Source organism: Juglans microcarpa x Juglans regia, chromosome 1D (genome assembly GCF_004785595.1).
Source record: "Juglans microcarpa x Juglans regia isolate MS1-56 chromosome 1D, Jm3101_v1.0, whole genome shotgun sequence".
In the NCBI taxonomy this organism is placed as follows: domain Eukaryota; kingdom Viridiplantae; phylum Streptophyta; class Magnoliopsida; order Fagales; family Juglandaceae; genus Juglans; species Juglans microcarpa x Juglans regia.
Window position 1 is genome coordinate 10550728 of NC_054594.1, and position 12270 is coordinate 10562997.

At 33.2% G+C, this 12270-nt stretch overlaps 1 protein-coding gene across 1 annotated transcript; it reads left to right on the top strand.

Moving 5' to 3' along the window:
- The first annotated feature begins 1857 nt into the window (after nucleotides 1-1857).
- On the top strand, nucleotides 1858-3952 carry LOC121256121 (hydroquinone glucosyltransferase). Its single transcript, XM_041156776.1, has one exon. It carries the CDS (start codon nucleotides 2070-2072, stop codon nucleotides 3498-3500), a length of 1431 nt encoding a protein of 476 aa, XP_041012710.1. The 5' UTR covers nucleotides 1858-2069; the 3' UTR covers nucleotides 3501-3952.
- Nucleotides 3953-12270: the final 8318 nt, after the last annotated feature.

Below are 12270 nucleotides of genomic sequence, written 5' to 3' on the forward strand. Positions count from 1 at the left end.
AAATATTATTATTTAGACTAAAACTAAAACAGTACAAAATAAAATATACATATTGTAAAATTAAATAAAAGTAACAAGAGAATTGAATGATTATAATATAAATTAGTTTTTCAGAAACTCAATATTATTTCTCTCATTCTTACTGCCTATCTACAATAAATTATCTTCAAGATTCCATTTTATAAACATGAGAGGATATGTTATATTTAATAGATACATGAATTTAGAAAATAATAATACACGATTTAAGAGAATATATAAATATTGAAAATAGGAATATATGAATGAGTTAGAATTTTAATAGTCATTCATTAAATATATGAAATATATTTTACTAGATTCATGTATTTACAATAATACATCTTAAAATTTTAAAACCTGATTATTTTTAAAAAGAGAAATTATTTATACAAATTTTAAATAGATAAATTTTATATAAATTTTTATAAAAAAATAAACCTCATTTTAAAAAATGTAAAAGAAAATTATTCTTTATTAATGAAACCTATTTTATTTACAAAAAATTTATAAAAATTGATCCGTGACATTACTCATTTAAAAAATAATGACGACAGAGTAATCACCGTTAATTCAGCTTCAGCTGCTACTTGAAAGCGCGGCCACTTATCAATTGTGACAGCGGGCAGCAACTAGAGAGTCGACGACTGTAGTTTGGCGGAATTGGTCAAGGGTGGCTACGGCGCCACGCAGCTATTTATTTATTTTTATAATTCATATATTTAAATTTAAATTTTATAAATTTATTTATTTTTTTTTTTTGTGGAATATAAATTTATGTTTGAATTATGATAAATTTATTTCAAGAAAACATTTATACCACACATTCGTTGGAGACAGAACAAGAATAATTAATTCTAGGTAGGTACGCATGTGGCCGTGGTGACCCACGAAGCGAGAAAGGTCGGCTGTTGATAACATAAGACTTACGTATGAACTGACATCATCGCATCCGCAAAATGAGATGAAATAATTTTAAATAAAATATTAATAGAATGTTATTTTTAATATTGTTATAATTTAAAAATTTTAAAAAATTGAATTATTTTATATATTTTATATAAATGTTTAAAAAAATTATAATAATAAAAAGATATAAAATGAAATCATCCGAACCTCAACAGTTATGAGCACTTTCAATAGATTAGTTAAAGCTAAATTATATTTTTGATAAATGTAAGATGAATTTAACTTTTAGTTATTCCATTCACATAAATTTCTATATTGGAATAGTTATTTTTTCATTATATAACAACTAAATAATATAAAATGAATTTAGTTTTAGATATTCATATCAAATTTTCACATTGAATTATCTATTTATTCATTATATAGTAATAAATAATTAATAATTAAAAAATAATTAGACATATTTAATTATTAATTTATTTAATTTTATTATATTTTACTAATTTCTATCATTCTCATCTAACTATATTTTTTTTTTATCAAATTTAGACAGAGTATCCATGAACTCGTGCACTTGAAGAGAGCATCCATTCAACAAATATTTCTAAAAATTGGATACGTTGGTTTGTTAGAGAGAAAAATAATTTATAAAATAAGAATTTGGCCTATGAACAAGAATATTCAAATTTAGAAATTATTTTTAATGTAAATATATCTAAATTTTAATTATTTAAAATTTGACTAGTGATTTTATTTTTATTTTTTAACGACTAAATATTCAATAGATTTACTTTTAACTAATATGCTTGCCCAAACTCCCTCTCTAGAAATTCCCCCTCTCCAGTTCAACAATCCTCTCCGCCGTAGTCCAGCACATTCTCGATGTACCCGCACCAGCATTAAAGACAAATCACCAAAGGTCAAGTTCTACACAATACTCAATTTTTACCAGCACCACCACGATTCAAAGTTCAAACGATCAAACAATTTACAAACACCACCCTTGTTAAAATTTATCTATATAAACACCCTCACACCTTTCCCCAATTTCTAGCTCCAACTACCATAACACAAAAAAAAGCTTGCTTGTTCTACAAACACACAGAGAGGAAAAAAAAAAAAACATTTTGCGAATTGCTGCCATGGGAGACCTTCAATCTGCACAATCAAAAGCAACACATGTTGCCATTCTTCCCAGTCCCGGCATGGGACATCTCATCCCCCTCGTCGAGTTCGCCAAGCGACTCGTCCACCTCAAACACAGCTGCATCAACGTCACCTTCATCCTCCCCACAGACGGACCGCCCACCAAGGCCCAAAGGTCCGTCCTTGCCTCCCTCCCCACCTCCATAAATCACGTCTTCCTCCCTCCCGTCGACCTCGACGATGTCCCCGGAGGATCCAGTATTGAAACCATCATTTCTATCACCGTGGCTCGCTCTCTTCCTTCCATTCGTGAGGTCTTGAAGTCGTTGGCTGAAACTAATAAGCTAGCGGCTCTCGTTGTTGACCTCTTTGGCTCCGACGCCTTCGATGTTGCCAGGGAATTCAACGCCTTGCCGTACATATTCTTCCCCTCCACGGCCATGGCTTTGTCTTTGTTCTTGTATCTGCCGAAGCTCGATCAAATGGTTTCTTGCGAGTACAGAGACCATCCTGAGCTGGTGAGAATTCCTGGGTGCATTCCAATTCACGGCAAAGATTTGCTAGACCCGGTTCAAGACCGGAAAAACGAGGCCTACAAATGGCTGCTTCACCACACAAAACGCTATCCCATGGCCGAGGGAATTTTGGCGAATAGCTTCCTGGAGTTGGAACCAGGAGCTATAAAATTTTTGCAAGCAGAAGAACCTGGGAAACCGACCGTTTACCCTGTTGGGCCGCTCGTGAATATGGGCTCAAGCGTTAATGCTGAGGGGTGCGAGTGTCTGCAATGGTTGGATGAGCAGCCACATGGCTCGGTCTTGTTTGTCTCTTTCGGAAGTGGTGGAACCCTCTCTTATCACCAGATTACTGAGTTGGCTTTGGGGTTGGAGAGGAGTGAGCAGAGATTCTTGTGGGTAGTGAGAAGCCCAAATGATGAAGATTCCAGTGCCACTTTTTTCAGTGTCCAAAGCCAGAAAAACCCTCTTGATTTCTTGCCAAAAGGATTTGTGGAAAGGACCAAGGGGCGGGGCTTATTGATTCCATCTTGGGCACCACAGGCCCAAGTCCTGAGCCATGGCTCTACCGGAGGGTTCCTAACCCACTGCGGTTGGAATTCCATCCTCGAGAGTGTTGTGAATGGCATACCTTTGATTGCTTGGCCGCTCTATGCAGAACAGAAAATGAATGCCGTTATGCTGACCAAGGACATCAAGGTGGCTTTGAGCCCAAAGCATAACGAAAATGGGATTGTAGTAAGAGAAGAAATTGCCAGAATTACCAAGGCTTTAATGGAAGGTGAAGAAGGGAAGGGGGTGAGGAGCCGCATGAAGGACCTCAAGGGCGCAGCTTCAAAGGCTCTGAGTGAAGAGGGGTCTTCCACAAAGTCACTGTCCGAGCTGTCTCTCAAGTGGAAGAACAAAAAGTGAACTTAATTAGACTTTGCATACACCCAGTATATTTTGGTATATTTATTTTGAGTTTGTCTACAGCACATGCTTTGTACTACACTGTTATGTTTGGATTAGAAATGCTACGACGCATATACTATATACCACAATCACTTTATTAATTTCCTCTGTCTCTCTCTCTTAAAATATAATGTGGGTAAGAGAGAGAGAGAGAGAGAGAGAGAGAGATGGGTGTCGCCATGGGATTGCACTACCTACACACAGCAACAAGAGGTTGAAGCAAAAGGGATGGGACCCGAAGTTTGAAATTTCGTTACCTCTTAATGAAGTGGTTGTCACTTAATTAGCCACAACGATCGAAGTGGGTGGTTGTTGTTGACGTTTGGATTATGTATAGTGGGTTTAAAACTTCACAAATCAATGTTAAAATTAAGTAAAAGAAATGAATGATGCATTGCTTACCTCTGTTATATTTTTCCCAAAAGTAAAAGCGCCATATATGCGCAATCTAGAAGCCTAGCTTATGGCTATTTGTCTGCGGATGATATACATCAATAGGGCGGCTACAACAACCCTTAATTTCATAGTCTTATTCTTCTGGAAATATCGTTCAATTCCTATTCTTTCAGACATTGGCCATGGAACATAACCAAAGGGGTGGGAATCCCACAAGAACAATGAGAGCTGTAAGGTCATGAACATGAACAAGGCGCAAGTATATGAATGCAAAGGACGTAAAAAGGTGTAGAATGGTCGTCTCAATAGAGAGGAAAGACCAAGACTAAGGGCGACGATAGCTCAAACTGCAGAGGGAGGCAGCTTACAGCCGCCAACAATGACTGCAAGTCACCCCAATACTGTTTACCCCTGGGGTTGGGGTATAGACGTCTTTGGCTCGAAATTCTGGATTCATAGTTTTGGAGACTATTGGATTTGAAATTTCTTTTCTTAAATTATCCGACAGAAAATTTCTTGTCAAATGCTTGTGCACGGTCGATCAACAAAGCCAGAGAGTGAAGACAACGAGCTGGGATCAACAAAGACAACGAGTTGTTAAACTCATATGAGTTTAACTCAGTTCAGTCTAATTTTAAGATAAGTCTAACATTTAATTCTAAAATTACTAAATTCATTTCAACTCAAAACTTCTTTACACGTGAGATCTACAATATTTTTTAATTCAATACTTTTTTATACGTGGGACTCACAGTTTTTTTTAACTTTTCATAAATACATATAAATTCATCTTAACATCTAAACACATTTAAACTCATTTTAAGTAGATTCTATAAAACTCATTCTATCATCTCAATTCACTACTATTTATAAAGAACTTAACTCAATTCAGTTTAATATCCCAACATAAAAATCTTATAACTTTATAATATTTTTTATTTATTCTCTGGGTATCGACTGGAATAATTTTACAAAATCAAAAAATACTGTTATTGAGCACTTTCGAATGTAGATGAGGGTCCTTGACCTTTTAAAGCATAGATCAGTAAGCCTTTTTTATCCACTCAAACTTCAATAATTTCAAAGCATGCAAACCTTTCCCACTTTGGCCTAGTCTCAATTATTTGATGACCTCTCTCTACCACATAGTGATGCATAATCCCAATACATTCAGGTGTAAATTATAATATAAACTCCACCAACAAAAGCAATGAATATAAGATATGACTGATCATTTTCCTATAATTTCTACGTTGACGTATTTGAAAATATGTCAACTCTAAAATGTATTAATTAATTATTAGTAATGTGTACTACTCTTGTATCACCTTCAAAGACTGCCGCGTTTGGCCCTTTTTTCCCCTTCTCTCGAGACTTTAGTTAAAATGTCGGACGAGTTAGGTTTAGATCTAGACATCTTCTAATATTTAAATATTTAACTTTTAAATTATAAAACTCATCTCAATTCAAAATTTCTTTATAAGTGAGATCTACAACTTTTTTCAACTCAATACTTCTTTACACGTGAGATCCACAATATTTTTCAACTTCCTATAAATACATCTAAATTCTAAACTCATCTTAACATGTAAATACATCTAAATTTATTTTAAATGGGTCTCACAAAATTCACTCAACCATCTCAACTCACTATTATTCATAGAGAACTCAAACTCAAGTCAGCTCAATTCAACTCAACTCAACATCTAAATTAATATTTTGAATACCGTACCGGTCAAGGCACTAGAACGAAATATTTCGGTACCGGTACCGTTTTGGGATAGTCGATACAGGCCAGTACAGGCCGAAATATTGGCCGGTACGGCCAATATCGATCGGTACGGTCGGTATTTAAATCGGTATGAAATATATATAGTACATGTACCGGCCAGTACAGTATGATACGGTATTAATAACAGTGATCTAAACGCATTAATCATTCTGCGAAAGTACAATCTCTTGGTCCCACCGCCTAGCATGCCTTCTGCTAACAAATTAATAGGGTAATACTATATACAATTCTGTAGTGTCTACTTTCATTGTATCCAATTTAAAAAATGTGAAGTGTTTAAAAAATGTTTTTTTAATGCGAATGTCATATTTATTTATTTATTTTTGAAATGAATATGCAAAAGTTGTAAATATCATTTCTAAAGTTAGTAATCCAGACCGGACTTTGCATGAAATATTTTGAAAAATTGTGGAACCAAATTAAAGTCTAATGTGAGGGCCAAATTGTGAACTATAAAAAAACCTAAGGGAAGCAAAGTTAGTTTTCGTAAAATTTTTCTCATAAAAGATTAGCTCAAATATTTTTTTATTTTAATTTCCGAAAATTTGGAGGTAAAAATCCCCAACCCACCCCCGGGCAAGGATATCCGCAAGTGGATCAATAAGAATCTATTTTTAAAACAAAATATAAAAGCTGCTACTAATGTTCATTTTAAACTAATTATTCTAATTTTTTTTAAAGGAAAATATTATTATGCCCACTCATTTTGATACCTCTATTTGACCACTGGTTAAAATTTATTTTTTTTATTTTTTTATTTTTTTATTTTTTACTTAATGATTAAGGAAGCGATTTTAAATATATTGATATATTTTTTTTTTATTTTTTAAATGTATTTAAATATGTTAAAAAAATTTGAAATGAAAAAAAAAAGAAAAAAAAAAAGAAATTTACACTGGGCAGTATGCCCAGCATTCAAGATGGTGCGGCATAGTAACTGCACCCTTTTTTAAAAACAAAATACGTGAACGAATTTAGTAATGAAGAGTGCTACTCTACGGACAAAAACTACCGAAACGTGTATCGAATAGTATATTGGAAATTTTTTAGGAAAAAACTATTTTACTTATCAATTTTTATCGTTCTACTTGATAGTTCGGAAAATTTTTTATTTTTTTATTTTTTTACTTAATAATTAAGAAAGTAATTTTAAATATATTAATTTTTTTATTTTAAAAATATTAAAATATATTAAAAAATATAAATAAAAAAAATTACAAAAATAACTAGCTGTCAAGATGTGCAGATACTCCAGACTTTTTTTTTAATATATATGTGTGTTTATTTAAAAAAATTATCTGGTATCCGGTAGACAAAGCATTCTCCTTTAATAGTTAACAAAATAAAAAAATCCTAAACGTTTGACCGAGAAACAGACGAGGGCAGAGCTTGACGTGCCAATTTGAAAGTTTAGTGCTCAGCTGCTGCTGACCTCGGCATTGCCTCACATGTGCGTGTGGAACCAAGGGCAAAAGGGCATGCATGCAGTCCATCATAAATTCTAGAAGGAGAAGTCTGAATGCAAGCGTTGTGGTGGACCCCATGCGCACGAAACGTGATCGGGCAAAACAAAAACAGTATTTTACGTTTAAAAAATGATAATTATAATCGTAAGTATGTAAATATCGTATAATAATTTTAAAAATAAATAAATAAATATGAGACTCATGTGATAAAAAAATTTAATTTTTTAATAAAATACTTTACTCTTTTTAAAATGACTACACGATACTTAAACACTTCACAATTATACGTATCATTATTCTTTGTATTTTGCTGTGGATTGAAATATGAGTTCCACCCATCTCTCCCATTCCCCCCCTCCCCCCCAAGCCTCCCTTTCTCTTCTTCTCCAATCGACTAAACCACATCCCGTAGCATCCCCTTCTCTTCTCTTCTCCCTTCCCCGTACGAAGCCCTTCTCTCTTATTCTCTGGTCTTGAACCCTAGCCAGATCCGACGTATCCAAAGCCCAATCCGCCGTAGCCAAACCCTGTAACAAGTCCCTGTAGAAAAATCTAAGTCCCTGTAGAAAAATCTATCTTCTGCGATATAAATCATTTTTTTGTGTGGTGAAATATTAGTTTAATTTGAAGGAGGGAGGCTCTTGTGTATAATACACCGAATGATCATGTTACTAAGGACATAAGAGAAGGTGTTACCAAGTTGGGTGATTTGCGATTTAGAGTGTTGGATTCGACTGGCTTAGAAATAGCATCATCTTTGGGGTCAATTCTTGACCGAACTTAAAAAATGCAGGAAATGTGCTAGTAAGATCTCAGTTTGTAGTATTCCTCATAGACATGAAGTTGTTTTCATGGATGACTTTCTTAATATATTTTTTGGTTTTTCAGTTTTAGTTTTTGGATGACTTTCTGGAGTTATTCCTCATAGAAATGAGGTTGTTGATACTGTGCTAGTGGAGAGAGAGTATCCGAATGCTAGGGTAGGAACAAGAGAGAAATCTGGCATGGGGAGGAACGAGTGTAGTCGGCTTTCGTTTTTCTTTGTCTTCGTATTTTTTTCTTCTGTGTGTGTGCTTTTTTTTAATAAAACAAATTCCCACGTCAGCTGTGGTGCGCGGATTCATCCGCCAAATCGTTTGTATATAGCGGATAGAATAATGTTACTTCCAACTATAAGGGTTACGAGAGTGGCTACTGATTATTTATTTATTTAACAAAAATTTTATTCCTAAGCCGGTTTAGGGATCACACACCACACGAGTAATGCTAGAAATAAGTCACTGTAGCAGCGTACACTTTACACTCACTATATGGCTGCTTTTAGTTCTCTATTTTTTTATTTTAGATTTGGAAGATGTGTGGTCTAGATAATGCCACATCATGTGTGCAAAATAGTTGCTCCCAACAATAACTTCTATCTATATTTATTCCACACCACACACTTAATGACGTGACAAATCCGATTCAATAGCCAAATAGCTCTCCCCCTGCCTTCCCTCCCCCCCACCCCCTTACAAAACACAGCAGCTCTCTCTCTTTCTCTCTCTCTCTCTCTCTCCCCTATTCTTTCGTCTGCAGATTCTCAATGATATAAAAAAAGAAAATTCCTATCGTTTGTTTTGCTCTTTTTGAAACAAGAACAATGGAGATAAACTGAGAGCCTTTCAAATACGAATAGGCAATAGAAACTGGAGACAGAGATTATAATCCATAAGTTCATAAAAAATAAACCAAAAAAAAAAATCTAATGAAATTAAAAAAAAAAAAGGGAAAAGAAAGAAAGTGCAGAAGAAAGAAAGAAATCACTTGGATGAGGTTCAAGATTGACCTTGGTGAAAGAAATCGGTGGGTCACACCACCTCCATGTTCTTCTTCTGTTTTTTCAATAATTTTTTTAGTTTTTTCAAAGTAAATTTGTGTTTGGAAGATTTGAGAAATTTTGCGGTGATTTGGTGAAGAAATCTTGGGGGTGGGTTTCATCGAACAAAGGAAGTTGGTTTCTAACAATTGGTTTCTAAAGAGAAGAGAGAAGAAGCACGAGGAGAAATGGAAGTGACGCATGTTTTTTTTTTTAAAAAATATTAAATGCCACATCATCGTGTGTGGTGTATGTGAAATAGATGGGCAGATGAGTAGAACTGCTCTTTATTTAATGGTGAATGAAGTATTTTTTTTTTTTTAATGAATTTGAGTCTTTTAATAAGTATGTATTTTTTAAAAAAATATATTTTAAAAAGGTTTTAAAAATGTTTGGAAAAGAAAAAACACATTTGGTGCCCCAAAATAGATAAACCCCATTAGCCATTTGTAAAAATATGGGTCCCATTAATAAAGATTAATTTTTTTTACACTTATTTAAAGTGTAGTTTATTTTTTTATAAAGACTTGTACGAAGATTGTATATTTAAGATTTAGAAAAATCATTTCTCTTTCATATAACATAAACTTTATCCATTAGCTAAACTTTTTTTTTTTTTTTTTTTTTTATATAACGTAAGTAAGAATAGTAAACTAAAAAAACAATTTTCACAATCTTGGTGCATATAAGAGATTCATATCCTTGTTCATGCAAATTGCAAATAGTGTCTGTGTTGTTTGTTGTCACGTACATGATGATTATAAAGTAGTCCATTAATGAACAAAATAAAAAATAATAAAAACTTGCCGCGGGGGGGGGGATAAGGTACGTGAATCGTGATGATTATCATGTGATATTGGATATTATCTCAGATACGCATCTTTTATTCTATATTCCCAATGCATGATGGCGAGATGTAGTGATTAGCTATCAAACAAACACATAATTTAATTTTATAAGAATTTAGTTAGATAGCCTTTCGATCGAAAGTTGACAATAATGACCTACAATGGGTGGCTACCAGTTGGCAACTCTATTTGTTTTAACACCTTAATTGACTTGCAGGTGTTCCCCAAGTCCCCTTATGACATATGCATTGTATTTGGATGATGTATGCAAGCTTTGTACATTTTTTTTTTAAGATAGGACGTAATTAAGATCAACATGATAAAACTTACTTCCTCCAAAATATATATATATATATATATATATATATATATAAACTTACTCTTTTTTTTTGTTGTATTATAAATTTTTATTTTCAAATCATCCGCGCAAGTTTCACTTATGTGGCATCCCAATCCTCCAACAATGATTTATTAAGGAACGCCGGTCGCCACATCCCTTTCCGTTCGTCGGAATCTTGTGTGCCTTGATGTTGAGTAGACATGTGCAGTGAAAAGAAAGTTGTCGAAGGAGTAAAGGTGAGTGGTCGGAGACTAATCTAGTAATACTAGAGAAATGTACAAATGCACATTTATTAATAAGAGAAATGATTTGTACAAGTTTTAAATAGACAAGTTCCATACAAGTCTTTGTAAAAAAGTAGACCCCACTTTAAAAAAATGTAAAAAAATTATTATTTATTAGTGGGATCTATTGTTTTATAAAAAACTTGTATGTGACTTGTCTATTTAGAACTTGTGTCTAGCATTACTCAATTAATAATAATAATAATAATATGCTAAACGGAGACAAGCCCCGTGACTATTCCTCAAGCTAGGTAGGTATTTCTTCTTTGGAATAGCTCTCCTATGCTATATTTGCATCAAAGTCTACAATTCTGAGAGCATTTGCAGCGGGTGCCCAATATCGTTGTTTTCCCTATAATTTGAGGCTCATTTTACGGTTTTGGTTAAAATCCCTCTTACATCCGAATCTTTATTTTAGGAAAAAAGTTTAGGAGATGAACAATAATTTTTCAAATATAAGAAATCACTATTCATCCTATAAATAATCTTTTGTCAATATTCTATTCTAATAAATAAAATAAATTCTTCTTCTAATTATCTACACTTTCTCTTATACTCATATTTATTGCTCTCTTATACTCATATTTATTGCTCACCAGGCTGCCTCCTTATCGCTAGCGTTTTGCTCGCATGAAGGGATTCCTTACCTAATATAGCACCATCCTCACACAATATCTAGCATTATTAGTTTTTTTATAAAAAGTTATTTTTTTTAGCTCTTGTTAGAAAAAGTCTAAGCTTTACGTTTCCAATTAACGGATAATAATAAATTTATGATTCCTTTATAACATTTTTACAATTTATTTTAAAATAAATCAATACAATCATGCAATTTCATTAAAAATATTTTTGACTTTATAATTATACCTTTTATTTTATATAAAGTTGTAAAATAATTTTAAAAGAGTTGTAAATTGATCATTTTCCTTTCACATATATATCACGTAATAATACGTGTCAATCCAAACACTTAGCCTAGTCTACCATTATATTGTCTCTTAATTTTATTGGCTCATATTTGCTGGTTTAGGTACCAAAGTGGACTTGAACATATGTATATTAATAACGGTAGAGTTAATGAATAGGTCTGGCCTATATCTTAGCTTTTGATTTGAGAAATTCTTTAATCACAAAATAACTTCATAAAAACAAATAAATAAGCTGATATAGTTTAATATCATAAATTAAATTACAATATTTTATTTACTATAAAATATATCATATTAAATCACATTAATTTATAAATTAATTTTTATGAAATTGTTTTATATATCCGGTAATTCGTTTGTTTAATTGGGCATCTTTTGAATTGTTTTTTCAGTTTCCAAGTCAAATTTGAATGCCAATGTGCCATTGCTCAGTTTATTTTTCTTACTTTAGGCACAAAAGCGAAAGGCTAACAAACAAAGATGAGTTGAATGATTGCGCACAAGAGATGTCTAGGGTTTAATACTTGAAAAGCACACATCCATATCATCATTTCATGTTAGAAGATAATTTACACACCATGACCTTTCTCCTTTTTGTTTTTCAAGGCAGCCATAATTATTCACTTTTTCCCTCCCTTTAGTAGAGAGGTGACTGAAGTGAATGGTTTCAAAACTAACTTTTGAAGAACGAGAATTTTTAATAATATGGGATGGCCAACCACGGCCTCTTGAAAAGAGTACTGGTTTGGTTAGCCGAGAAGGCGGCCACCCCGCTGTGGTTGGAGAACCACCCTTGGCCTTTTGCCCTTGGGGTG